Source organism: Symphalangus syndactylus, chromosome X (assembly GCF_028878055.3).
Source record: "Symphalangus syndactylus isolate Jambi chromosome X, NHGRI_mSymSyn1-v2.1_pri, whole genome shotgun sequence".
Lineage (NCBI taxonomy): Eukaryota > Metazoa > Chordata > Mammalia > Primates > Hylobatidae > Symphalangus > Symphalangus syndactylus.
This window is the reverse complement of record NC_072447.2, coordinates 67,161,905-67,185,231: the sequence shown is the minus strand read 5'-3', so window position 1 is coordinate 67,185,231 and position 23,327 is coordinate 67,161,905. Positions and strand designations below refer to the sequence as shown.

The 23,327-nt window shown below is 45.1% G+C and overlaps 1 protein-coding gene across 3 annotated transcripts in view; it reads left to right on the top strand.

Annotated features, from left to right (window-relative positions):
* Positions 1-23,124, top strand: part of FAM120C (family with sequence similarity 120 member C) — a 109,046-nt gene extending 85,922 nt beyond the window's left edge. For 2 of the 3 annotated variants that reach the window (XM_055269114.2, XM_055269113.2), the window contains exons 12-16: positions 3,183-3,392; positions 5,229-5,430; positions 9,670-9,808; positions 11,087-11,144; positions 18,413-23,124. In XM_055269114.2, the coding sequence (XP_055125089.1) occupies positions 3,183-3,392; positions 5,229-5,430; positions 9,670-9,808; positions 11,087-11,144; positions 18,413-18,667 (864 nt within the window). In that variant the 3' untranslated portion in view covers positions 18,668-23,124. The remainder of the gene's footprint in view (positions 1-3,182; positions 3,393-5,228; positions 5,431-9,669; positions 9,809-11,086; positions 11,145-18,412) is intronic. The other variant, XM_055269115.2, reaches the window with a different exon arrangement.
* Positions 23,125-23,327: the final 203 nt, after the last annotated feature.

Here is a 23,327-nt window from a genome sequence, read left to right as displayed (position 1 = left end):
CATAAGAGAGAAGGGCAGCAGTGCTGTAATCCCAGCACTTTGGGAGGCTGAGATGGGCAGATCACGAGGTCAGGAGTTTGAGACCACCCTGGCCAACATGGTGAAACCCTGTCTCTACTAAAAATACAAAAATTAGCTGGGCGTGATGGTGGGGCGCCTGTAATCCCAGCTACTCGGGAGGCTGAGGCAGGAGAATTGTTCGAACCCGGGAGGCGGAGATTGCAGTGAGCTGAGATTGCACCATTGCACTCCAGCCTGAGCAACAAGAGTGAAACTCTGTCTCAAAAAAAAAAAAAAAAAGAAGGGCAAGGTGCTGGGCTCTTTCTAACAGTCAGTTCTTGCATGAACTAATAGAGTGAAAACTCGCTCATTACCACAGGGAGGGTACCAAGCCATTCATAAGGGATCTGCCCCCATGACCCAGACACCTCCCACTAGGTTCAATCTACAACATTGGGGATCACATTTTTTTTTTTTTTTTTTTTTGAGACGGAGTCTCGCTCTGTCGCCCAGGCTGGAGTGCAGTGGCGCGATCTCGGCTCACTGCAAGCTCCGCCTCCCGGGTTCACGCCATTCTCCTGCCTCAGCCTCTCCGAGTAGCTGAGACTACAGGCGCCCGCCACCACGCCCGGCTAATTTTTTGTATTTTTAGTAGAGACGGGGTTTCACCGTGGTCTCGATCTCCTGACCTCGTGATCCGCCCGCCTCGGCCTCCCAAAGTGCTGGGATTACAAGCGTGAGCCACCGCGCCCGGCCTGGGGATCACATTTTAACATGCAATTTGGAGGGGTCACATATCCAACTATGTCAGTTTGTGAGGATACTATGTAAAGTAATCCATGTAAAACCCCTAGAACAGTGTCTCACTTTTTTTTTTTTCGAGATGGAGTTTCGCTCTTGCTGCCTAGGCTGGAGTGCAGTGGCACAATCTCGGCTCACCACAACCTCCGCCTCCCGGGTTCAAGCGGTTCTGTCTCAGCCTCCCAAGTAGCTGGGATTACAGGCATGCACCACCACGCTTGGTTAATTTTGTATTTTTAGTAGAGACGGGGTTTCTCTGTTGGTCGGGCTGGTCTCGAATTCCTCACCTCAGGTGATCCGCCCACCTTGACCTCCCAAAGTGCTGGGATTACAGGCGTGAGCCACCATGCCCAGCCAGTGTTTCACATATTTTATATACACAATACTCAATAAATGTAGCCATTAATGCAGAACATCTCTCCCTTGACTTTAGTAACCTTGTTCCTTTGAGCACCCAAGGTAAACTAGACGATCAAGTTCAATAAGACTTGCAAAATCTTAAGTGAGGTCAACTAAGGAAAGATGAGACAGACTCAGACAACCAGTTAGTGCTTGTCTTTTGCGGTAAATGTAGTATTGCTTGTCCTAGAATAACTGCTCATGCTAAACCACACCTAGGAGGGGACCAGCAAACACTTCCCCTTTTCCTGTTAAAGCTGTCTTCTAACACAGTGGCTTGAGGTAACCACTGTGGGAATTTTGAGGTTTTTTTCCAGTCTTCTGTCATATATTTTTTACATAGTTGAAGTAGTATTTATGTAATTATATATTGTAGCATTTTTCCATTTCACATAGCACATATTTTCTGTGTCTTAAAAATTTTAATAAATAATATTTTATCATATAGATGTATCATTTACTTGTTATAATATTGGCGACTTAGGTTGTTTTCAGTTTTCCTCTGTTATGTGTTGTCTTACTCCATTTAGAGTTGCTGTAAAGGAATACCTGAAGCGGGGTAATTGGTAAAGAAAAGAGGTTTTTTTGGAGACAGAGTCTCACTCTGTCACTCAGGCTGGAGTGCAGTGGCATAATCTCAGCTCACTGCAACCTCCACCTCCAGGGTTCAAGCGATTCTCCTGCCTCAGCCTCTTGAGTAGCTGGGATTACAGGCACATGCCACCATCCCTGCCAGATTTTTGTATTTTTAGTAGAAACGGGGTTTTGCCATGTTGGCCAGGCTGGTCTCAAACTCCTGGCCTCAAGTGATCCACCTACCTCAGCCTCCCAAAATACTGGGATTACAGGAAGGAGCCACTGTGCCCGGCCAAGAAAAGAATTTTCTTTGGTTCACAGTTTTTCAGGCCGTATAAGAAACATGGTGCTGGTATCTGCAAGTTTGATTTCTTTTTTTTTTTTTTTTTTTTTTTGACACGGAGTCTCGCTCAGTCACCCAGGCTGGAGTACAGTGGTGTGATCTCGGCTCACTGCAAGCTCTGCCTCCTGGGTTCATGCCATTCTCCTGCCTCAGCCTCCCGAGTAGCTGGGACCACAGGCACCCGCCACTACCCCCGGCTAATTTTTTTTGTATTTTTAATAGAGACGGGGTTTCACCGTGTTAGCCTGGATGGTCTCGATCTCCTGACCTTGTGATCCGCCCACCTCGGCCTCCCAAAGTGCTGGGATTACAGGCGTGAGCCACCACGCCCGGCCTACAAGTTTAATTTCTAACTCAACAAATGTGAACATTTTCAGGGTTCTTCATACATGTTAATTGTAATATATATTTCTTTCTTTCTTTTTTTTTTTTTTTTTTGAGATGGAGTCTTGCTCTGTTGCCCAGGCTGGAGTGCAGTGGTACAATCTCGGCTCACTGCGACCTTCACCTCCCAGGTTCAAGTGATGCTCCCACCTCAGCCCCCCAAGTAGCTGGAACTACAGACACCCACCACCATGCCTGGCTAATTTTTGTATTTTTAGTAGAGACGGGGTTTCACCACGTTGGCCAGGCTGGTCTCGAACTCCTGACCTCAGGTGATCTGTCTGCCTTGGCCTCCCGAAGTGCTGGGATTACAGGGATGAGCCACTGCACCTGGCCATGTAATATACATTTCTTACCAGCTTTATATGATTGTCCATTTATTTCACTGCATCAGCAGCAGCAGCATTGAGTGTTCTTCCAGCCTTTACTTTCTAAATTTTTTTCTAATTTGACAGGTGAAAAAAAATGTCTCAGGTTGGTGTCTTAATGTTGTAATAAGTACCTTTCAAATCATCTTAGGGGAAAGACATGGATAGAAGCTGCTTATGCACTGAGATGTCTACATTGAATGACAGCATGTTCAAATTTAACTGGAAGAATCAGCATGACAGGAATAAGAGTAAATGTTACCAAGAATAGTAGTTTCTTAATAGTAATATTTCATCTATGGTGGTTTCAGATTGAGAAACTGGATGCCCGAGGGATCCAGCTTGCTGCCCTCTTCATGAGTGGAGTCGACACAGCTCTGTTTGCTAATGATGCCTGTGGCCAGCCAGTCCCTTGGGAGCATTGCTGTCCATGGATTTACTTTGATGGCAAGCTGTTCCAGAGCAAGCTAATTAAAGCAGGCCGAGAGCGAGTATCTCTGGTTGAGCTCTGTGATGGCCAGGTACCAGCATGTCAGGCTGCTAAGGACTAGCTCTGATCTCCTGTGGGAGTGAACGGGCAGGGAGGGGAAAGGAACAGAGATATTGGAGAGGGATGGGGTGGAAGCAGGAGAATGTGTCTCACTTTAACCTGACTCAGTCAACAGTGGTCCCAAAGGCCCATAGTCTGATATGTACATGTTGTAAAATTTTATGTTGGAAAGTTTTTTTTAATGAGCTTAAAGTTTTCATATCCTTTTTCTTACTCTGAGTATTTCTTATCCATGGAATATTCAGATATACTATATACCTTCCCTCCAACTCAGTATTTCATTTCTCTTATTTACAAAAACTTGTCTGTCTCTTTTGCAAGCAATTTTTTTTTTTTTGTAAAGGAACTGTGTTTGGAAACAGAAGAGGGTAGTAAAGTTGATAGTAGAGTGGAAGCAGAGGATTTTTTTTTTTTTGAGATGGAGTCTCGCTCTGTCACCAGGCTGGAGTGCAGTGGCGTGATCTCGGCTCACTGCAACCTCCGCCTCCCAGGTTCACGCGATTCTCCTGCCTCAGCCTCCCAGGTAGCTGGGACTACAGGCATGCACTACCAGGCCCAGCTAATTTTTGTGTTTTGAGTAGAAATGGGATTTCACCATGTTGGTCAGGATGGTCTCGATCTCTTGACCTTGTGATCCACCTGCCTCGGCCTCCCAAAGGGATTTTTTTTAATGAAACATTGGGAAAGATGAGGGGAGGCAAGGGAAAGGAAACCTTACTTAACTCCTTTATCCGTTTTGGTGGGGAAAGAGCTGAGGGACTAGAGCAGGGGTTGGCAGACTACCCAGCACACCTCCTGTTTTTTGTCACTATCCATAGTTTTTTGTGCTATCCATAGTGCTACAAACCACCTGTTTTTTTGTAATACAGACCACCCTCTGTTTTTGTAAATAAAATGTTACTGGAACATAGCCACATTCATTCATTCGCATACCATCTATGACTGCTTTCTTCTTCCTTTTTTTTTTTTTGAGACAGATTCTGCTCTGTCGCCCAGGCTGGAGTGCAGTGGCGTGATGTCAGCTCACTGCAACCTCCGCCTCCCAGGTTCAAGTGATTCTCCTGTCTCACCCTCCGAAGTAGCTGGGACTACAGGCACATGCCACCATGCCTGGCTAATTTTTTGTATATTTAGTAAAGATGGGGTTTCATCACATTGGTCACGCTGGTCTCGAACTCTTGACCTCAGGTGATCCACCTGCCTTGGCCTCCCAAATTGCTGGGACTACAGGCGTGAGCCACCACACCTGGCCTATGACTGCTCTCATGTTACAGTAGCCGAGTGGAATAATTGTGACAGAGACAATATGGCCTACAAAGCCTAAAATATTTACTATCTGACCCTTTTCAGAAGAAGTTTGCAGACCTTTGTACTAGAGGTATCAGGATCTCCAATCTTGGATATAGGGGAGAAGGTTAAAAGGCTTTTTATTTGTCAGATTTTTATTCTTTCTTTTATCTAATTCTGTTACATCTCCCTTAGAAAGTGACCCAACCCAATGCCGGCCATGTAATAGACCATCAGTAATTCTTATTGTTAAATTTGTCTTCCTTGACCTAGTCAATGTACATCACAAGCCCTGAGTCAGAACTCATATGATGGTAGTGTGATGTCATGTAAAGAGTCGGGGCTTTGGTGCCAGACAGGCTTCCTGAGTGTGTAGCTTTGAGCCCTTTAACGACAGGCCTCAGTTCACTTAATGGGAATAGAATTGTGAGACTGTACCTAGAGTGCTCCATGCTGGGCCTAAAACATGGGACAAGTTCGAAAAATGGCAGCTGCTATTATTACTCTTCCTCATTTGAAGGCTGACCTGGCAACCAAAGTGGAAAAGATGAGACAGAGCATCCTTGAAGGAGTCAACATGAATCATCCACCGCCTTCTGCTCTACTTCCGTCACCTACTTTTGTGCCTCCCATGGTGCCCTCTCTCTACCCTGTTTCACTTTATTCCCGAGCTATGGGCTCCATGCCACTTCCCCCTCAAGGGAGGAGCCGGGGATTTGCAGGTCAGTACCTAAGAATGAGGTATTTACCATCCTCAATTTATGTCATAATAATCTATCCAGTCATTATTGTCAATAACAGGATCAACAGTTTCACATATATCTCATCTCACTGACTTTTTTTTTTTTTTTTAGACGGAGTTTCACTCTTGTCGCCCAGGCTGGAGTGCAATGGTGTGATCTTGGCTCACTGCAACCTCCGCCTCCTGGGTTCAAGTGATTCTCCTGCCTCAGTCTCCTGAGTAGCTGAGATTACAGGCATGTGCCACCACACCTGGCTAATTTTGTATTTTCAGTAGAGATGGGGTTTCACTGTGTTGGTCAGGCTGGTCTCGAACTCCTGACCTCAGGTGATCCACCCGCCTCAGCTTCCCAAAGTGCTGGGATTACAGGCGTGAGCCACAGCACCCGGCCTCATCTCATTTATATTCTGTGCTATGTAGTTTGAAGAGCAGCTTATATCCATTTTGACTTCTAAGACCATTCTTCATAGAGGTCGTTGGTCCCCAGGGATTTGACTCTCACCAGCCAACCTCATGAAGTGACTGATGCGGAAACCAGAACCCACTTTATTACTTTAGAGAACCGTAAGTCATATGGACCGGCTCTTCATGGTTACTGTTTGTTCATTCCTTCCATATAGGCAGTGCACACAGGAGCTTGCAGGAAGATCAGTGAGAGTAAACAGCCAGTGCTGGTAGGCAACAGTAGCTTGATGTATCCATTTCCACTCTGGGAATATACTTGACACATTTCCCTTCCTTCAGCTCCAGAAGCATGGAGAGAAATATGTCACCATCCATGCCACCAGAGGATTGCAGTTTAGTGAGGAAAACACACACACACGTACACACAAACATATGTATAAATTATGGTGGCACTTGAGCTACAATTTAACGATGAATACACAATCATGCCTAGGTTGCTCAGATACTGATCCTGATAATTCAGACAACCTGTCCCATGGTGAAACAAGATTTTTTTTTTTTTTTGAGGCAGGGTCTCCCTCTGTCCACAGCCCGGCTAATTTTTGTATTTTTAGTAGAGACGGGGTTTTACCATATTCGTCAGGCTGGTCTCGAACTCCCATCCTCAGATGATCTGCCTGCCTTGGCCTCCCAAAGTGCTGGGATTACAGGCATGAGTTACGGCACCTGGCAGTGAAACAGGATATTTTAGTGGAGACATTTTAGCATAAAATAGCAAGATTCTGTGATTGGGTCAGAGTGTCATTGCTGTGGTTGAAGGGGTTTGTTATCTATTGCTCCTCCCTTTAAAAGTAATAAAGCTGGAAGTTGAAGTTAGTTTTTTAGGGTGACAAAATTCAGTATGGGTGGTTAGCTCAAGGCTGGGCTTAGATGAACAGTGTGAAAGTCTGCTCTGGTAACTCCCTGTTCAGTCAGATCATGATCAAGTCTTAAAAACCAGGGAGCCAGCCAGTCCATCCCTTTCAGATGACTTTACAGATCCTTTCTCCGTTCTTTATGTGTTGATTTTATTTTGTAAGTCTCAAAAGACAGCCTTAATTTAAGCCAGGTTCTCGGAAGGTCACCACTGCCCTACCTACCAGTGATGCTTAGTCTCCAGTTACTGGTGGTTCACAAGGGGCCTCTTGCCTCCTGAAAGCCCACAGTAGGATCCTCAAATGCAAGTCTTTCCCGTCCCTCTTAAAAGTAACTAGCACTCTAGGCAGGGAGCAGTGGCTCATACCTGTAATCCAGCATGTTGGGAGGCCAAGGTGGGCAGATCACTTGAGGTCAGGAGTTCCAGACAAGCCTGGCCAACGTGGTGAAACCCTGTCTCTACAAAAAATATATAAATTAGCCGGGCATGGTGGCGGGCACCTGTCTGTAATCCCAGCTACTCGGGAGACTGAGACACAATAATTACTTGAACCCGGGAGGTGGATTGCAGTGAGCCAAGATCGCGCCACTGCACTCCAGCCTAGGAGACATGGCGAGGCTGTGTCTCAAACAAACAAACAAAAAGGTAACTAGCACTCTAGTTCCTTGGACTCTCAAGTTTTATAAAGTCTTATATAAATGAAGGACTCGTGTGTGTGTGTGTGTGTGTGTGTGTGGATACAGGGTCTCATTCTGTCCCCCAGGCTGGAGTGCAGTGGTGCGATCACGGCTTACTGCAGCCTTGACTTGCTGGGCTCAAGTGATTCACTCACCTCAGCCCCCTGAATAGCTGGAACTATAAGCACGCACCAACATGCCTGACTAATATTTTGGTTTTTTTTTTTTTTTTTTTTTGTGTGTGTGTGTGTGTGTGTGTGGAGATGGGGTCTCGCTATGTTGCCCTGGCTGGTCTTGAACTGGGCTTAAGCGATCCTGCCTGCCTTGGCTTCCCAAAGTGCTGGGATTACAGGTGTGAGCCACCATGCCTGGCCTAAATGAAGTACTTTTTACTAACAACCTGCTAAATGAGTTAAGGGTTCATTTGGTTTCTTGTCATAAACTAAAATTAAAGGCCTAGTAGAACTCCATATTCTATGAAGGCTTATTTTTGTGCTAAATTACAAAACCCACTGTGCTTGTGACTTGGTTCTGGTTTTCAATTGTTGCTGTTCTTGCTTTTTTTTTTTTTTTTTTTCTTTTGAGATGGAATCTTGCTCTGTTACCCAGGCTGGAATGCAGTGATGCGATCTCCACTCACCTCCACCTCTCGGGTTCAATCAATTCTCCTGACTCGGCCTCCTGAGTAACTGGGACTACAAGCGTGTGCCACCACACCTAGCTAATTTTTTTGTATTTTTAGTAGAGATGGGATTTCACCATGTTGGTCAGGCTGGTCTTGAACTCCTGACCTCAAATGATCCACCTGCCTTGCCTCCCAAAGTGCTGGGATAACAGGTGTGAGCCACCATGCCCGGCCTATTCTTGCTTTTTAATTACAAATTACTGTTAGTTTAGTGTCATTATTTTCAGTTTAGTTTGGTTGTTTGGCTAATTCTACAATCTGTAATGATGTACATTTGTATCAAAAGTAGTTTAGGACCGGGCACGGTGGCTCACACCTGTAATCCCAGCACTTTGAGAGCCCAAGACGTGTGGATCACTTGAGGTCAGGAGTTCGAGACCAGCCTGGCCAATATGGTGAACCCCTGTCTCTACTAAAAATACAAACGTTAGCTGGGCGTGGTGGCATGCGCCTGTAGTCCCAGCTACTCAGGAGGCTGAGGCAGGAGAATCACTTGAACTGGGAAGTGGAGGTTGCAGTGAGCCGAGATTGCACCATTGCGCTCCAGCCTGGGTGTCACAGTGAGACTCTGTGTCAAAAAAACAAAAAAAAAAAGTAGTTTAGGCTTGTAATTTTCCAATAACTAGATGTTAAGACATTCATTCTCTCAACAAATACTGAATGCTTACTATATGCTAGGCTCTGTGATTAAAAAATGAATCACCTGCACCATACTTGCTAAGGTAGATGTGTACAGATCTCCGGCCCTCCTCACTAAATGTGCTTCCATAATGACACCTTTCTGTTATCACAGAATCTTCTTTTTTTTTTTTTTCTTGAGACAGAGTCTTGCTCCATCCCCCAGGCTGGAGTGCAGTGGCGTGAACTTGGCTCACTGCAACCTCCACCTCCCGGGTTCAAGCGATTCTCCTGCTACAGCTTCCTGGGTAGCAGGGACTACAGGCACAGACCACCACGCCCAGCTAATTTTTGTATTTTTAGTAGAGACAAGGTTTCCCCATGTTGGCCAGGTTGGTCTCGAACTCCTGACCTCAGGTGATCCACCTGCCTCAGCCTCCCAAAGTGCTGGGATTACAGGCATGAGCCACCGTGCCCTGCTACAGAGTCTTTTTATCAGAGAGAAATGGAAAGAAGAGTAGGTGGTGGGTTGTAGGATCTTTTGTCCACCTCTTATCCTGCCTTCTACTTGCAATTCTTTTTTCTTCTTCTTTTTTTTTTTCTCCTAGACAGAATCTCACTCTGTCACCCAGGCTGGAGTGCAGTGACGCAGTCTCAGCTCACTGCAACCTCCACCTCTTGGGTTCAAGTGATTCTCGTGCCTCTGCCTCCCGAGTGGCTGGGATTGCAGGTGCACACCACGATGCCTGGCTAATTGTTTGTATTTTTAGTAGAGACAGGTTTTCACCATGTTGGCTAGGCTGGCTCTGGAACTCCTGACTTCAAGTAATCCGCCCGACTCAGCCTCCCAAAGTTTTGGGATTACAGGCGTGAGCCACCACACCTGGCCCATTACCACCATTCTTTCTATCTTGCCAGGTCTGCATCCAATCCCACCCCAAGGAGGAAAACTGGAGATTGCTGGAATGGTTGTGGGCCAATGGGCTGGCAGCAGATCTTCCAGGGGCCGAGGATCCTTCGGCATGCAAGTGGTTTCTGTCGGTGGGCCAGGAAAGGGGTATGTATCCAAATAGGTTGATATGAGCTAGTCCCCTTGGGAAAATGCCTAGGTATTAAATCCTTCTATTAAGGCAAGAAGTACTAACTAACTTTACTTTTTTTTTTCTTTTTTTCTTTCTTTCTCTTTTTGAGATGGGGTCTCACTTTGTTGCCCAGGCTGGAGTGCAGTGGCATGATCTCGGCTTCCTGCAGCCTCCTCTGCCTCCCAGGTTCAAGTGATCCTCCTGCCTCAGCTTCCCAAGTAGCTGGGACCACAGATGTGCATCACCATGACTGGCTAATTTTTCATATTTTTGGTAGAACTGGGGTTTTGCCATGTTGCCCAGGCTGGTCTCAAACTCCTGGGCTCAAACAATCCTCCCATCTTGGCTTTCCAAAGTGCTGGGATTACAGGTATGAGTCACCATGCCTGACCAACTTTCCTTTTTTTTTCTTTTTTTTTTTCTTCTTGAGATGGAGTTTCGCTCTTGTTTCCCAGGTCAAAGTGCAATGGTGTGGTCTTGGCGCACTGCAACCTCCACCTCCAGGGTTCAAGCAATTCTCCTGCCTCAGCCTCCCAAGTAGCTGGGATTACAGGCGCCCACCACCATGCCAGGCTAATTTTTGTATTTTAGTAGAGATGGGGTTTCACTGTGTTGGCCAGGCTGGTCTCAAACTCCTGACCTCAGGTGGTACGCCCACCTCAGCCTCCCAAAGTGCTGGGATTACAGGTGTGAGCCACCGCGCCTGGCCCAACTTTCCATTTTTTTTTTAGTATGATTATACTTTAAGTTTTAGGGTACATGTGCACAATGTGCAGGTTTGTTACATATGTATCCATGTGCCATGTTGGTGTGCTGCACCCATTAACTCGTCATTTAGCATTAGATATATCTCCTAATGCTGTCCCTCCCCCGTCCCCCCACCCCAGGAACAGTCCCCGGTGTGTGATGTTCCCCTTCCTGTGTCCATGTGTTCTCATTGTTCAATTCCCACCTATGAGTGAGAACAACTTTCCATTTTTTAAAGTCAGTTTTCAGTTTAGTTCAGCAAATAAATAATAAATTGCCCTGCCTTAATGAAAGAGTTTTTGCCCTAGAGGAGGACATGGGATACAGAATAATTCAGTTCAGTAGAATATAGGAATGACCAAGATAGATGTTCAGTAGTAACACTGAGAAGGGGCATCTGACTGAAGAGGGTCAAACTTCCAAGAGGAGACGAATAGTTAACCAAGTGAAAAGGGGCGTGTGGGCTTTATGTTTCTCATGATCACTTTTTCTCTCACTTGCTAAAGGCATGGAAAAGAACAGACTGGTAGAGGATCCAAGGGACACAAAAAAGGAAATAAGCAAGTAAGTATGTTTTTTTGAGATTATTTAGCTTCTGTTTGATGCCTTTTGCCTTTTCAGCTAAACTACAAGAGATCACATCAGGCATGGAAACCTGAGCTGCTTAGGGGAGCTTCTCAACTCCTCCAGGCATTTGATTTCATTCTAGTGGTATAGTGAGGGTTAGCCTGCCTCAAGCTTTTCCCACAGGGCTGCAGAGTCTTACCCTTTTCCGAGTGAGGCCACAAGACAGAAACCAGGTACTGTGTCCTAAAGACCTACCCCTAGTATACTATGTGCAGCATGCAGCCAGAAAGGGGCCAGAGTGATGCTAACAGTGAGACTGCCCATAGCCTGCCTGAGCTTCTGAGGGGCCACCAGATATGCTTAAAAAATTGGACTTTTTTGCCTTTGCTGAATATATGTGGCAGAAGCATTACCATTCTGCTTTTTTTTTTTTTTTTTTTTTTGAGACGGAGTTTCGTTCCTGTTGCCCAGGCCGGAGTGCAATTGCACGATCTCGGCTCACCACAACCTCCACCTCCCGGGTTCAAGCAATTCTCCTGCCTCAGCCTCCTGAGTAGCTGGGATTATAGGCATGCACCACCACGCCCAGCTAATTTTGTATTTTTAGTAGAGATGGGATTTCTCCATGTTAGTCAGGCTGCTCTCGAACTCCCAACCTCAGGCAATCCACTCGCCTCAGCCTCCCGAAGTGCTGGGATCACAGGCATTAGCCACCACACCTGGCCTGCTTATTCTTAATGACTCAGAAATGTCTTGAACCTTCTCTCTCTCTTCTGTCTCTCTCTCTCTCTCTCTCGACAGGGTCTCACTCTGTCACTCAGGCAGGCTGGAGTGCGGTGGCACAATCACAGCTCACTGTAGCCTCTACCTCCTTGCCTCACACAATCCTCGCAGCTCCGTCTCTCAAGTAGCTGGGACTACAGGTGTGCGCCACCACACCCTGCTAAGTTTTTCTTTTTCTTTTTTTTTTTTTTTTGAGATGAGTCTCGCTCTGCTATCCAGGCTGGAGTGCAGTGGCACAATCTCGGCTCACTGCGAGCTCCGCCTCCCGGATTCACGCCATTCTCCTGCCTCAACCTCCCAAGTAGCTGGGACTACAGGCACCCGCCACCACGCCTGGCTGATTTTTTGTGTGTTTTTAGTAGAGACGGGGTTTCACCGTGTTAGCCAGGATGGTCTCGATCTCCTGACCTCGTGATCCGCCTGCCTTGGCCTCCCAAAGTTTTTCTATTTTTTTTTTTTTTTTTTGTAGAGACAGGGTCTTACATTGTTGCCCCAGGCTGGTCTCAAAGTCCTGGGCTCAAGTGATCCTCCAGCCTCTTAAAGTGCTGGGATTATAGGTGTGAGCCACTGCACCTGGCCTTTAAACTTTCTTCTAATCCATGCCTTGAATTATATCACAGTTCCCACTGGTCCTCATTAGGTATGCCCCACCCCACCCAAATACAAACTAGGAGGACCTATTCTTGTAGTGACCCAAAATATTGTAGTAGACTCAAACTGCGGGGCTTCTTATAGTATAGCAGCTACCATTTCTTGAGTACCTACTTTCTACCAAGCCCCCTCTAGACATTCTACATGTAGTCTTTAATCGTGGGCAATTTTGTCATCAGTTCTCAATCCTAAATCTATTCTGTATACAGCCAGCCCTCACTGCATCCATGTTAATCCCCATCATCTAATGTTTCCTCAAAGAAGATAAATTTGCTTTAATGTTATTTTTAGGCAAAAATGGAACTAGATAGTAAGTCTCCCATGCAAAGCATTTCATAATGCACTCCAAAGCTAGAGAACAGTGACTTTGGTGATTTTCCAAAGCTTCTCAGCTTTTTCTTGAAGCTGCTCAGTAAGGTAAAACGGATGCACCTAGAAGGAAAGCTAATCACCAGATAGGCTCTCGTAAGGTAGTATAGCCTTGGTGAATTCACTGCGATTCAGGGTCTGGTCATCAAGCATACAGTCTGAAAAGCCTGATACTTTTGGTATAATAAGAGTAGATCTTAATGGATCTCTTAGTGAATAGATCTGTTAGTGGTTGACTCACACTAACCAAGATCATAGAAATAGCTGTGTGGATATGGCTAAGGAGTGGGGGAAGAAGGGGGTGAGAGATAAAGAACTGATTTATGATAAGAAATAGTTATCACAAGGCCGGGCGCGGTGGCTCACACTTGTAATCCCAGCACTTTGGGAGGCCGAGGCGGGCGGATCACGAGGTCAGGAGATCGAGACCACAGTGAAACCCTGTCTCTACTAAAAATACAAAAAATTAGCCGGGCATGGTGGCAGGCGCTTGTAGTCCCAGCTACTCGGAGAGGCTGAGGCAGGAGAATGGCGTGAACCCGGAAGGCGGAGCTTGCAGTGAGCCGAGATTGCGCCACTGCACTCCAGCCTGGGCGACAGAGCGAGACTCCGTCTCAAAAAAAAAAAAAAAAAAAAGAGTTATCACAATGTATTACACGTTTACTCTTCTAATCACTCTTACAAACACGTGAGCTCATTGAAACCAGATAAATACCCTGTGAAGTATTTATTATTCTCCATTTTATTATTATTATTTTTTTTGAGACAGGGTCTCGCTCTGTCACCCAAGCTAGAGTGCAGTGCACTGCAGCCTCAACCTCCCAGGCTCAAGCAAATTTCCCACCTCAGCCTCCTGAGTAGCTGGGACTACAGGTGTGAGCCACCACACCCAGCTAATTTTTAAATATTTTTTGTAGAGATGGGGTTTTGCCATGTTGCCCAGGCTGGTATCAAACTCTTGGCCTCAAGCTGGGCCTCCCAAAGTGCCGGGATTATAGGAATGAGCCACCACACCTGGCCTGTTCCCCATTTTAAACAGGAGGAAATTGAGACTCAGAATGAAGTATCTTGCCCCAAATTATCTATGAAGTCAGTATCAGAATTGACATTACAGCCTGCGCTAACTGATTGCAAAGCCCCGTGCTATGCTAATTCCAATACAGCATAACAACTCTAGTTGTTAGAGACAAACATCAGACTCAAGTGTGGCTGACTCTAGCGTACATGCCTTTAACCATTACTACTAGAGCTTTCTTTCTCTAAGGGTAAGCTACAAGAGAGGCCATGGTATCAGAAGTTTGCTTGGGGGCATGGAATCAGAACAATGATATTAGCTAGCTTTTTTTTAATGAGTCACCTAGGCTGGAGTGCAGTGTTGCAATCATAGTTTACTGCAGCCTCAAACCCCTGGGCTCAAGTGATCCTCCTACCTCAGCCTTCTGAGTAGCTGGGACTACAGGTGCATGCCACCATGCCCAGCTAATTTTTATATTTTTTGTAAAGACAGGGTTTCGCCATGTTGGCCAGACTGGTCTCAAATTCCTGAGCTCAGGTGATCTGCCTGCCTCGGCCTCCCAAAGTGCCGGGATTACAGGGATCAGCCACTGTGCCCAGCCTTAGTGAGCATTTATTGAGTTCTTACACTGTGCCAAACACACATGTTCTAAGTGCTTTATATATAGTGTCTCATTGAATCCTTACTGGAACCTATGAAGTAGATACTCTTATTCTATCTATTTTACAGATGAGGAAAGTGAGAGAAAACAAGGGATGGTAGGTGATCTTAAGTTTCTCTTAGGTAAGGTGGCTGTGGACACTATTATCGGCTCTAGAGGTCACCTAGCCAAGGAAATCCTCATTTCAACTTGGTTTATAGCAAGCCATCTTCTCTGGACAGAGCTGCTGCTGACTTCCTTTTTGACTCTTCTTTTTCTGTTTCACTCGGGACAGAAAAAGAAGAGTATGAGATAATTAATAAAATGTTCTAGCTTATTAAATCTGGTACACTGTAATCCTGTCTTCCTGAGATTATTCCTAGGCCACAAGAGTTTTATATGTTCTTAAATTCTTTTTTTTTTATATTTTTATTTTTTAAAAAACAGTCTTGCGCCATCACTCAGGCTGGAGTGCAGTGGCACGATGTCAGCTCACTGTAACCTCCGCCTCCTGGGTTCAAGCAATTGTCCTGCCTCAGTCTCCCAAGTTGCTGGGATTACAGTAGTGCACCACCACACCTGGCGAATTTTTATATTTTTAGTAGTGACAGGGTTTCACCATATTGGCCTGGCTGGTCTTGAACTCCGGACCTCAGTTGATCTGCCTGCCTCAGCCTCCCAAAGTGCCCAGGCTGCAGTGCAGTGGCACGATCTTGGCTCACCGCAACCTCTGCCTCCCGGGTTCAAGCAATTCTCCTGCTTCAGCCTCCCAAGTAGCTGGGATTACAGGTGCCCGCCACCACACCCGGCTAATTTTTGTATTTTTAGTAGAGACAGGGTTTCACCATGTTGGCCAGGCTGGTCTCGAACTCCTGACCTCATGATCCGCCCACCTCAGCCTCCCAAAGTGCTGGGATTACAGGCGTGAGCTACCACACCCAGCCAGGCCTGTTCTTAAATTCTTTTTTTTTTTTTTTTTTTTGAGACAGAGTTTCGTTCTGTCACCAGGCTGGAGTGGAGTGGCACGATCTTGGCTCACTGCAACCTCTGCCTCCTGGGTTCAAGCAATTCTTCTGCCTCAGCCTCCTGAGTAGCTGGGATTACAGGCGCCCGCTACCACGCCCAGCTACTTTTTTGTATTTTTAGTAGAGATGGGATTTCACCATGTTGGTCAGGCTGGTGCTCAACCCCTGACCTTGTGATCTGCCTGCCTCAGCCTCCCAAAGTGCTAGGATTACAGGCGTGAGCCACGGTGCCTGGCTGCCTGTTCTTAAATTCTTAAGTCACTTACTTGTAATGTTTTGATGTATTTGTTGATTCCTTCAAGTGGCTAATTCCATCCATTTGTATGGCTGTTACTAGTTTCATGTTATTTCCAGGTTGTTGGACAATACTTCACAGTAAGCTCCATATTGTAGAGACTTTGGAACCAAATGATCTAGCTTTGAATCTGGCTCTGCTACTTACTAGTTCTGTGACCTTGGGCAAGTTACTTAGCCTCTCTGCCCTAGTTTTCTCATCTATAAAATTGGAGAAATTGGCATCTATGTTGTAGAGTTGTTATATGAGGACTAAAGGTAAAGTCTTTGTACTTTTTTGAGCCTGTTTATTTTTTCTTTTTTGGGGGGAGGGGGGGATGGACTCTTGCTCTTTCACCCAGGCCGGAGTGCAGTGGCATGATCTTGGCTCGCTGCAAGATCCGCCTCCCGGGTTCACGCCATTCTCCTGCCTCAGCCTCCCGAGTAGCTGGGACTACAGGCACCCGCCACCACGCCTGGCTATTTTTTGTATTTTTAGTAGAGACGGGGTTTCACCATGTTAGCCAGGATGGTCTCCATCTCCTGACCTCGTGATCTGCCCGCCTCAGCCTCCCAAAGTGCTGGGATTACAGGCATAAGCCACCATGCCCGGCCTTTTTTTTTTTTTTTTTTTTTTTTGAGACAGGATCTCACTCTGTCGCCCAGGCTGGAATGCAATGGTGCAATCATGACTCAATGTAGCCTGGACCTCCCAAGCTCTAGCGATCCTCCCACCTCAACCTCCTGGGTAGCTTGCACTACAGGTGCATACCACCATGCCCAGATAATTTTTGTAATTTTTGTAGACATGGGGTTTCGCCATGTTGCCCAGACTGGTCTCAAACTCCTGAGTTCAAACAATCTGCCCGCCTTGGCCTCCTAGGAGCTTCAGTTTTCTTATCTGTAAAAGGAACAAGAGTATGTGGCATGTCCAACCACTTAGTAGTCAGAAGCTGTTATTATTCCTAGCACCATTCATTAAGAGCCAGCACTGCACTACAAGGTAATGTAGTTCATATCATTAGCAATAGCTATTATATTCCTGGGATTTACAAAAACTAGGTGATTGTTTTTAGTTATGAAAGATTCTGTGGCTCACGCCTATAATCCCAGCACTTTGGGAGCTGAGGTGGGCGGATCACCTGAGGTCGGGAGTTCGAGACCAGCCTGACCAACATGGAGAAATCCCGTCTCTACTAAAAAACAAAATTAGCCGGGCATGGTGACACATGCCTGTAATCCCAGCTACTCGGGAGGCTGAGGCAGGAGAATTGCTTGAATCCGGGAGGCAGAGGTTGCGGTGAGCTGAGATCGTGCCATTGCCCTCCAGCCTGGGCAACAAGAGTGAAACTCCATCTCAAAAGGAAAAGAAAAGAAAGATTCTGTGGAATATTGCACGTAGATCTTCTGTGTTTTTTTTTTCCTTTTCTTGCGTTTGCCTGTTCAATTGTCAGCACTGGGCAGTGTTGCATGGCAGTTAAGAGAACAGACTTTAGAGGAGTAGAATCCTGGCCCTACAACTTTGTATCTGTGTCTCTGTGAGCAAGTTGCTTTAATATTTCTGAGCCTCACATTCCTCATCAGCAAATGGGGCATGATCATATCTACCATTTAGGATCTCCATAGTATTAGAAAAACATATTGTAAAGCTTTGTAAATAGTAGCAGTGTCAGCCAGGCACAGTGGCTCACACCTATAATCCCAGCACTTTGGGAGGCTGAGGCGGGCAGATCACCTGAGCTCAGGAGTTCAAGACCAGTGTGGCCAACATGGTGAAACCCTGTCTCTACAAAAAATACAAAAATCAGCTGGATGTGGTGGTGCACGCCTGTAGTCCCAGCTACTTGGGGGGCTGAGGTGGGAAGATGGCTTGAGCCCAGGAGGTCATGGCTGCAATGAGCCAGGATTGCAGCACTCCACTCCACCCTGGGTGACAGAGCAAGACCCTGTATAAAAAAAGAAAAAGTAGCTGTGTCATTACTGTGTTGTCATTGCCATTGGATTTCAGTTGGGTCTATATGTTTTCACCCTAACTTCTCAAGATAATACCAGAATGTACTAGGTATCCGGCTGGGCGTGGTGGCTCACACCTGTAATCCCAGCACTTTGGGAGGCTGAGGCGGGCAGATCAGTTGAGGCCAGGAGTTTGACACCAGGCTGGCCAACATGATGAAACCCCATCTCTACTAAAAATACAGAAATTAGCCAGGCATGGTGGTGGGCGCCTGTAATCCCAGCTACTCTCAGGAGGCTGAGGTGGGATGATTGCTTGAACCTTGGAGACAGAGGTTACAGTGAGCCGAGATTGCAGACTACACCCCAGCCTGGGCGACAGAGCGAGACTCCATCTCAAAAAAAAAAAAAATTGTACTAGTTATCAACCAGCTTGAGGTCTTCTGGTGTTTTTGAAGAACTGAAGCCACTTCCTCACGCTAGCTTATGAATATGCTTAGGAAGGGTCAGCCAGTCTGGGATTCCCATTTCCACTGAGTATCTCTGTTTTTAACAGGGCTCTTCAGATGGAGTTTCTAAATCCCTGGAGCTTCATCAAGGTCGGTCTCGCTCCCAGGTAAATGGAAACAGTGGCGCATTGATCAAGGAAGAGAAGAGTGATCATCGTCTTCCAGCTCCATCACAATGTGCCTTATCCAGAGACAGCAATGAGTGTAATAATGGTAACCGCTACCTCCCTATGAATAATAGGGAGAAGAACCACTTACAAGAGCAAAAGCTAGAAACCGTGGCACAACGGAAAGAGGACTGACAAGCTGAAGATGGCTTCACCAAACCAGGAAGAGGGAAAAACTTTTACTTTTCTGATTTTAGGCCCAAGCTAGAGGAGGATATAAATGCTTACCCTAGATTTCTCCAGGATTTTGGTGGGATGTCCTATTGTGTCCATCTTTTCCCCTTCCCTGCCTGTTTCTGGGACTTCAGATTCAGTGATCTGTTTCTGGAGAAGTTCTGGTCAAAGATGAATGGCATCTTTGATGATCAAAGATGAATGGCAGTAAGAAGTTCTGGTCAAAGATGAATGGCAGTAAGACTAGCTCCTAGTCTCAAATTGAATATATAGCACCAATAGTTTATCTCCTCTGGGAGCCTAGTAAGGCAGTAGCTGTCAGAAATTGGGTATCATCACATAAGGTCCTATAGAAAAGCTCTAGCTTTGGCTTTTCTGAGCATTTATAATGATACTCATTATCACAGACTTATATGATAAACCTCTGAGGTTGTGGGGACAGCTGTGGCTTCCTGAGGTTTTTTTTTTTTTTTCTCTATGAAGTGGTATCTACCTCTTCTTCACTCCTTCTTCCAACTTACCTACCCCTGGATTTTGTACCACCACCTCTAGCTTTGGCCTGACAATCAGATAGGTAGATGTTTTCAGAAAAGTAAGGTAGTATTGGTTATTTTAATTTTTATTTTTTATTTTATACACTTCAAAAAAACTATCAATGGCCTTTGTACTGGGGGATTCAAGTGAATCAGAAAAGTACTGGGCAGATTTTTCCTGCCTCTCAACCAGTGCATTGTTTGTAAAATAGAAGATGTGGCACAGTTCATTCACTCCCTATTGCCCACACCATGAAAGGGTGGGAATCAGTGTAATGAACTTGAGTACGAAAGGGACTCAAAAGACTGTGTGTGTGTGTGTGTGTGTGGGTGTGTGTGTGAATGTGTGCTTTGTGTGTGTGGCTGGATGTTGTGTGGGTGGGTGTATATATGAATGTGTGTATATGCATACACATACCCTTTATATAAAGAGACAGATCTATTTATCTATACATATTTTATATATATGTAAGTGTGTGTATGTGTGTATATATGTGTGTGTATATATATATATACACATACATACATACATACATACATACATACATACATGGTGATGTCCCAGAGGATTTACTCAATTTCCCAGAAATGCTTCCACTGCTATGGAGTGGAAGGTTTCAAAAGACCACACTTTAAATCTGAAATTCTAACTAAGTCACAGCCCATCACAATTATGAGAAGTTGGATGGGCTTCTCTAAATCAGACAAAAAGTACTTTCCAGAAATTGCCTGTTCAGAACAATAAACTCTTGGGTTGTTACAAGCTTAATCTTGAACAGAGCCCTCACATCCCATATGGTGAAAACAGGAGGTTGGAATGGGATTGGGAAGAGTTGGGCATTTCCTTATGAAAGTTTGGAGAGAAAAGGGGGGATGGGAGGTGACTACCATTTGAAATGGCTTTCAGCCAATTTGGAGGAAATCTCTTCTGGAACTCCAGGGTCAAATTGGTTTCAGGCTAGAATTGATTGACATGAATCCCTGAAGGAGAGAGGACTAGCTTTGGAAAGATAGGGTAGGGAAGTGTGAGGAAACTATTTGATTTTACACGCCTAGATTGTTTCATTTGTTCATTGACATTCTGACTACTGGATCTTTTCATTTGCTTTGCAAGGAAGACTTTAGAGGACTCTGGCCTGGGCTTTGAGAAGAATTCTATTAAAAGATTCTCAGCCTCCTGTGTGGCCAGGATCTGCCCAGGATAAAGAGGCTATTCCTCCTTGCTGGAGATAATCTTTAGACAACCTTGCATTTCCAGTTTCCCTCCTTGGGCAGCCTAAGTATGAGGGAGGGAAACATGGCTTGCAATAAATTAGCATTGTGTCTTCATTCAGGAACTGAGGCTTCCAGCCTCATATACCTACTTTTGGGCTTTGTGATATTCTTGCCCAAGAAGTACCATTTCTACAGAAATACAACTGACTAATCTTCTAGCAGGGTTCTTTTTGAAAAACCCCATGCACCTTAACCCACAGCAGGTCCTTGGTGATTTTTGCCCAGACAACCCAGAAGGCTATTTGCTTACTGCCCACTTACAATGACCAGATCATAGGAAATTGAAGACAGTGTCAGACTATTTAGTCCTAATCTGTCCCAGATTAAGAGAATCCATGATTTTCAGGGGGAGGGAGCCCTGGAATGCCTTGACCCCTGCCCAGATACTTCTTACATAAACCAAAGAAAGATGACAGGAGTGTACATCTAACCAGACAGAAGTAGAAACAAAGTATACAAAAACCTCCTCTTTGGAATCAGCTCCCCTAATGTGGTCCCCCTTCTCTTGGACCTGCCCGACCTTTCACAACATCTTGAAGGCAGGACTTCTATATCCAGCAAAGGAAGGGATAGTAGTAAATTTACATGGCTTGGAATTTTCTTTCTGGAGCCACAGAGGGATGAATCCTTTGGAGCTCTAAAAGCAACCAGTATCACTGAGCTGTGAGATACCTATATCTCCATTTTCTAATAGGAAGCACTTGGACTTAAAATTGCTAAGATATTTTTTGCAGTTGCTATTTCTGTGCATCTTGAATCTATCTGACACAATCAAATGACAGTATTGTTAACTCTCACACCATTAAGAAAATTTCTTATTTTGTAGGCATTCACTGTGAGAGGTAAAATTGCTGCTTTGGCAGGGATGATTCCAGTTTGCCAAAAGGCTTTTCTTCCTTCCACAACCTCTTTTTCCCCTAGCCTGGGGTGAAACAAGTGGGTCATCTCCAACCTTGATTTTTATTTGGATTCAGCATTTTGGGTTTGGAAGGTTACAAGAAAGAACCATAAATGGCCATATTCCTAGATTTTTATTTATCTGACAAAATACACAACTTAAAAGCCAGGAAAACTAAGGTTCATTACTGGGAGATGAACTTTTTCTTTTTTTTTTTTTTTTTTTTTTGAGACGGAGTCTTTCTCTGTCCCCCAGGCTGGAGTGCAGTGGCGCGATCTCGGCTCACCGCAACCTCCACCTCCTGGGTTCACGCCATTCTCCTGCCTCAGCCTCCCAAGTAGCTGGGAATACAGGCGCCCGCCAACACGCCCGGCTAATTTTTTGTGTTTTTAGTAGAGACGGGGTTGCACCGTGTTAGCCAGGATGGTCTCGATCTCCTGACCTCGTGATCCCCCTGCCTCAGCCTCCCAAAGTGCTGGGATTACAGGCTTGAGCCACTGCGCCCAGCTGAGATGAACTTTTTCCAATTGGAGGACAAATTGTGGAAGGTGGGGTCTGATCTTTGCTTCACCACTTGAAGAGACTGTCATCCTTCATCTGAGGTTCCATTTCTAGCTTTTATGTGACCTCTCTTGAACAAAGTCATTTGGGAACCCCCAGAAATGACCCCTTTACATTGTAGGACCATAAGCAAAACACTCTGGTTGTGTATAGTCACTGATCCCCAAGGACTTGCAGTTTTTTATTTCTGCTGGTGTGTCTTGGGATCAGCTTATAACTCCTACTCTTACTTAGTCAGTGACCAGTCCAGTCTGGTCTGGACCAGGCCTGACAAACTTCTGCTCACTTGCATCATTTTCATTCTGAGCCAATAAGACTTTGGGTAGACTTTAAAGCCCAAGAATTGGTACTTGCTTTGGCTAGTAACAATTGATTTTTGTCTCCATCTTGATTTCTGACATCATTGGCCAAGTCACGTTAACTTTTTTTGATCACTGAGAAAAACAGTCGAACAAGGCATTACGGAGGGTGGTTAAGGTAGAGGGTGGGGGGCAGGAATGCTTATGTAGGGTAGAAAGAATGTGGGGGTAGCTGTTTGGTTATGGTGATCCAGTCCTTTGGAACCTTACAAGGCTCCTGTGGGCATGTCAGTGTTACCATTACAGCCTCTACGACCCACCCACCTTTGAAAAGTCAGTACAAGTAGACCACAGTTTAAAGTAGTTAGTATAATTCTACTAAGGTTTAATCATTATACTTGTTCACTTCCTGGTGCATATTTCCTAAATATGCTTGGGGTTTGGGGTGGGGGGTTGAGTTTTCACTGTTCCATTGCGTGTCATCTTATATTTTTCTCCATCCTGTGACTTTGGCATCTTATTTGACTTTCTATTTTCTTTTCCCTTGGCTTATTGCAGTAGTCTGCTGGTGCAGGTAGAGAGCTCAGTGCACCTACTCCCCTGTTACTGCTAATTATCTTGAATATTGTCAGAGGTTATTTTGATGTTCTAAGAATATAAAGTCATTTTTTTTACAAAATCACCTTTTCCAAGTTAAAAGCAAAATAAAAAAATCCCCTGTGCTAGGGTGCCCATTTCAGCTTTTGACATTGCCCCTGTACTTTTATAAATGCTCTTTTTGTCCGTGTTGGTAGTAACTAATGACTAGTGAATTTTCATGTAAATGAAGCAAAATAAATATTTCAGATTTTATTAATCTCTCATAACCCAGCCAAATCTGATGACTTCATTTTAATTGCTTCCCAGAAGGCACTTCCCCTCCTACCTTTATTCTATTCTATTCTATTCTATTCTATTCTATTCTATTCTATTCTATTCTATTCTAATCTGTTCTATTCTGTTTTTAGAATAACACACTAGGTAAAGAAACTTTAACTGCAAGGAGTCAGTGACTT